Here is a 5,870-nt window from a genome sequence, read left to right on the forward strand (position 1 = left end):
AAAATTTCGGGACCGAGAAAAAGCAGTCGTAATGGCCAGGTGGTCGCTGAGAAGAGGTGGTCGCTTGGGCTGATTTGACTGCATTCCTGTCTGGAGTCATCCTCTTCAGAAACCTTTAACAAAAAAGTCCCTGCAATTCTAAAACTAGCCGCTAAGGGGCTCAAACTCAAGTCGCTTCTTCCAAACCACAAGAACTATGATCTTAAACTCCAAAATTGTGACCATAGCATGTCTAGAACGCGAGATATCAAAATATGAAGTTCACTGCAGTGCCAAGAAAACACGCAAGGTGGTCTAAAATCTAATCATTTTTAGGGTTTGTCACACACCACCATTCAGCCGTTCTTGTTCTCAGACAGACAGACAGACAGACAAAATGCTAGTGCAAATTGTTATACGAACATTTCATGGAGGTAACAAGCTGATGGGAAGATGGATTATCGACAGAAACATCAGCGTGGCCCTTATTACGCTGACAATCACTTGACAAGGAAGCCATTTTTCAGCGGGTCGTCCGGCTCGACTGTATACTCTGCGGTTCCGGTGTAGTACGCATTTCCCGCCACTTCCACGATCACAGCGTCGAACTCTCCCCACCTGGTCTCTCTCACCGGCCGGCCCGTCATCACCGAGCCCGTGGGGCCGCTCGCAAACTGCCGCGCTTTGGACGGGTCGAGCTGGCCTCGGCGGTGCTGTAAACAAACGAAAAATTCGCAGGTAAAAATTCTGCTATATGTTGCTTAGTTAACGATAATTCATGCTCAAAGTGAGGTCAATAGTGAAGTTTCCTATTGAGGTACTGGGTTATCTCTCTGTATCATCCTTCTCTTTTCTTTTCCGTCACTACCGTAGCCAACAAATACAAGTTTCTTGTCAAACACAAACTGTTTTTCAAAATAAATATTTACGCCGGACAAAGGACTAGTAGGAAAAACAAGATGGCGGCCACGTAGGAACTGTGGCGCGCCATTTTGAGTACATAGAAGACTCCATTCAATAAGTCGTAGCACAATCGCGATACGTCAAATCGAGCTATTATATGTGTCCCCGTGATCTAAAAGAGTCAGACAACCGTGTGTAGGTCAGTTGAGATTTCAAAAAGTAGTTCAAGACGAGATTCGTTTCGTCAAAGTTGACCTTCTAAGTACTCATTTTGGCGAGCGTAACTCGTGTTTTACGGTCTGCATGGGGGTTTCCAGGTGACCGATGTGATACTTCCGGATCCAACCAACTACCCAAAACAAAACACGCAATACTCTACCAGTGATTACCGATTGAGTGCCCTCAGTTTGGAGAATCGTATGTATCTCAGTCAAAACACTTAAGACAGCAACAGACCAGATCTAGGTTTTATCAGTTATCTTATTAAACCTTATTGGTTCATCCCAACTGACCCGAGACTTTGCACTACAAGTGACCGAATGAAAGTTTTACCTCTGAATATTATCTGTCATATTGCCATATATATATATATATATATATATATATACAAGAAGTTCCACAGATCTACCATATATATATATATATATATATATATATATATATATATATATATATATATCCTCATATAACTTAACTGTATTTGAACCAGAATTCTGGAAAAGCCTTAAAGCTATTCCGACGACACTGTATCATTCAAATGATACAGGGTAATACACAATGTGCATACAGTGATCTATGGGGTGTATCATTCACATGATACAGGTTAAGATACAATAATCCCAACTGGTGCAACATTCAAAGGACAAACTCCATGGGAAAGACTAAGCTATTCCGACAGTGTATCATCCAAATGATACAGGGCAATATACAGCGATCTAGGGGGTGTATCATTCAAATGATACAGGTTAAGATACAAGAATCCCAACTGGTTAAACATTCAAAGGACAAACTCCATGGGAAAGACTAAGCTATTCCGACAGTGTATCATTCAAATGATACAGGTTAATATACAGCGATCTAAAGGGTGTATCATTCAAATGATACAGGATATGATACAAGAATCCCGACTGGTGCAACATTCAAAGGACAAAGGGAAAGACTAAGCTATTCCGACAGTGTATCATTCAAATGATACAGGGTAATATACAGCGATCTAAAGGGTGTATCATTCAAATGATACAGGATAAGATACAAGAATCCCAACTGGTGCAACATTCAAAGGACAAACTCCCCGGGAAAGACTATTATATATGATACAGTTGTAGAAAGGCGCTGTTCCATCCATATTAACCTCCTTTGATAACAGAAAGTTTCGACTGGCGGGAGGACAACTGTGTCAATTTATAAGACACAGTTGTAGAAAGGCGCTGTTTTATCCGTATTACCTCCTTCAATGACAAAGTTTCGACGGGAGGACAACTGTCAATTTATATGAACGAATATGACCTTCAGGATTCTTGTATCATTTGAATGATTCACCCACTAGATTGCTGTATATTGCCTTGTGTCATTTCAATTATGCACTGTTGGGATATCTTAGTTTTTCCCTCTGTCCTTTGAATGTTACACTTTTAGGATGCTTGTATTTTAACCTGTATCAATTGAATGATATACCCTTTAGATCGCTGTATATTACCCTTTCTCATTTGAATGATTCGGCATATGTTCGTCTTTCCTTCTGTCTTTTTGTTTGAACCTTTATTCATTCACGAGAAGCTCAAATCGGCCAGCAGGCCGCTTTTCATTGAGGTCATGAGGGAGGTCAGATAAAATATAATAGAAATACAGATTACATTGAGTACTAACAAATCCATCAACCTATATCACTAAACATTAGGGCTGGGTACCGGTACAGAAAATTCAGGTCCGGTTCAGGTCCATGTCCTTTGAATGCTACACCTATGCTAGGATTATGCTAGGATTCTTATATCTTAACCTACATCATTTGAATGATACACCCTCTAGATCGTTGTATATTATTCTGTATCATACTGTCGGGATATCTTGATTTAATTGATTTGATTTATTTTTTTGCACAATTTTTAAAAAAGATAAAACAAATTAAAGGATGAAAGGACGTGCAGGGGGAGAACAGATATTTTGATTCAAACTATTCCAACTTTGCGGGCATTTGAACTTGGCGTTTTTACTTGGATCTGATTTAGGTTGTTCCACTGTCCAGTGCTGTAGTGATAGAAAAGGCCATAGAATTGCTTTGGTACACAGGAACTTGTTTATTGTTTTGTGGACGAAAAGACAACTTTGTAGTTTGTTTATATCATACATAGTCATTACTTTTAGATTATAAAACAAAGATTCAGAAGGGAATGTGTACGAGGCAACTTAGTCTTAGTCTTTCCCTCTGCCCTTTGAATGTTGCACCAGTTGGGATTCTTGTATCTTGATAACCTGTATCATCTGAATGATGCACCCTTTAGATCAATGTATGTTCCCCTGCGTCATTTGAATGATACACCCTCTAGATCGTTGTATATTCTCGGAGTACAAAGAAGTTCTAGTAACTCAGTATGTAGAGCAGAGCTTGGTATATACCCAGTTGATGTAAACTTAGACAACGGCTATTCCTGTATATTAAAAGGAGTAAAGACTAATTGACATTTACATTCAAAGTTTCTTTCACAAGTTATCCGTAGACGAAGGAAAACTTAGATTTTACAAAAACTTAAAAACAGCATACGACATGGAAAACTACTTGTACCAAAGCAATTTTGAATTCCGCTCAACAATGTGTAAGTTAAGAATTAGTTCGCACTCATTAGAAATAGAGAAAGGAAGATATAAAAAGCTACCTGCTCATGAAAGAATTTGTAAGCAGTGCACAACGAATGCAGTCGAAAATGAAACATATTTCATCTGTGAATGTCCCCGATTCGATGCTGAAAGAAACACACAGTCCGACATCACACCAAACTTTTCATTTCTAAAAAAACACACAAAGGACACACCTTCTGCTCAGATCATCGAATCAATCTATATATGATAGAAAATGTGGGACATTTCATTTTCAAGTCAAACCCCGCAATAGCAATGTAGGTTTTACAATCGCACTCGACATTCTGTATGGACATACAATCAGTTAATCTTTGTATGTTAGAATTTAGAATTATTTACCCGTTTTCAATCACTCCATGTATTTGATTTTGTTCACTTGCAATTAGCCCCATGGGCATGAATTTGCAATAAAAGATATATATTACCCCTTGTCATTGAATGATACCGTCAGGATAGATTAGTCTTTCCCTCTGTTCCTTGAATGCTACACCATTAGGATTCTTGTATCTTAACCTATATAAACCTACATTTGAATGATAAACCCCCAAGATCGCTGTATATTACCTTGTATAATCTACATGATACACTGTCGGAATAGCTTAATCTTTCCTTTTGTCCTTTGAATGTTGCACCAGTCGGGATTCTTGTATCTTATCCTGTATCATTTGAATGATACACCCTTTAGATCGCTGCATATTACCCTGTATCATTTGAATGATACACTGTCGGAATAGCTTAATCTTTCCTTTTGTCCTTTGAATGTTGCACCAGTTGGGATTCTTGTATCTTATCCTGTATCATTTGAATGACACACCCTTTAGATCGCTGCATATTACCCTGTATCATTTAAATGATACACTGTCGGAATAGCTTAATCTTTCCTTTTGTCCTTTGAATGTTGCACCAGTTGGGATTCTTGTATCTTATCCTGTATCATTTGAATGACACACCCTTTAGATCGCTGCATATTACCCTGTATCATTTGAATGATACACTGTCGGAATAGCTTAATCTTTCCTTTTGTCCTTTGAATGTTGCACCAGTTGTTCTGTCAGCAGAGGAGACAAAACCCACATGATTATGTTGTCTCATCTCTTTAACTGACTCAGCTTCATCAGTATGTTGTATATTGATACTTATGTGAACCTTGTCTATTGTTTAAACTGAAGAATCAATGTGAAATGGTTTATTAAAGAAGTCTTCCTATTGACACATAATGTATATCATTTTTGTGTTAGAAAGGAATGTGAATGCAAGGGCATGAATGTAAAAAATTCCTGCAAGCAGTGTAGTGAAATGATAACACTTGGCCCTCTGCTATAAATTTTCATTTATTCAATGTTTCACTTATTTGAGAATATATGTTATGATTTTGTTGATTTTGTTATCTGTTTATGGAATAGTTCAGTGCATATGATTTTGTTGCTATTCTATTATGATTTTGCTGTTCTTGATTCCACACAGAGATGGCCATATGTTTTTCTTGTAGAATTTGTCTCCTTGTATTTGGTTTATTTATGATTTGTATTTCACTACCATCTCCTGGTTAGCTCTCTGCTTTCCTGAATTTTGTGAGTATGGTGATTTGATTGATATTGATTAAGAATTTTGTTTATTATTATAATGACCAAGGAGTGGGAAGCCGCCAATATGATATGATAAGTCTAGTAAGATCAGAAGTGTGTGCAAGTGAGAAAATGTTGATATCATATATGTTTAATGTAGCGAACCAACCCGATACATATGTTGTTTTATCTTTGAGTTCCACTGTTAACTTTTGTTTAGTTTTGTTTGTTTTCATTAGTATGCCACCTTGCCCCTTTGCCTCTGGTGCCCTCAACAGATCCTCCTTCATACCAGACCCTCCATAGAAGACATGACTCAGGTACAACTCCAGATTTCTAGCTATAATTCTAATGGACTTGGTAATCATATTAAACGCAGGGAAGTTTTTACATGGTTAAGAGACAAGCCATATAATATATTTTGTCTTCAGGAAACACATTCTACAAATCAGGATGAAACTAGATGGCAGAATGAGTGGGGAGGTTCCATGATCTTTTCTCATGGGACCTCAAAACAAAGAGGTACAGCCATCCATATTTAAAATGATGTTAGTCCCAGTATTTATCAAA

General features: G+C 37.8%; 1 protein-coding gene across 1 annotated transcript in view; it reads right to left on the reverse strand.

Moving 5' to 3' along the window:
• Positions 1-380: 380 nt before the first annotated feature.
• Positions 381-5,870, reverse strand: part of LOC118419782 (trans-3-hydroxy-L-proline dehydratase-like) — an 18,830-nt gene continuing 13,340 nt past the window's right edge. The window contains exon 3 of the mRNA XM_035826375.1: positions 381-692. Within this exon, the coding sequence (XP_035682268.1) occupies positions 480-692 (213 nt within the window). The 3' untranslated portion in view covers positions 381-479. The remainder of the gene's footprint in view (positions 693-5,870) is intronic.

The sequence above is a fragment of the Branchiostoma floridae genome, chromosome 7 (assembly GCF_000003815.2).
Source record: "Branchiostoma floridae strain S238N-H82 chromosome 7, Bfl_VNyyK, whole genome shotgun sequence".
Taxonomy (NCBI): domain Eukaryota; kingdom Metazoa; phylum Chordata; class Leptocardii; order Amphioxiformes; family Branchiostomatidae; genus Branchiostoma; species Branchiostoma floridae.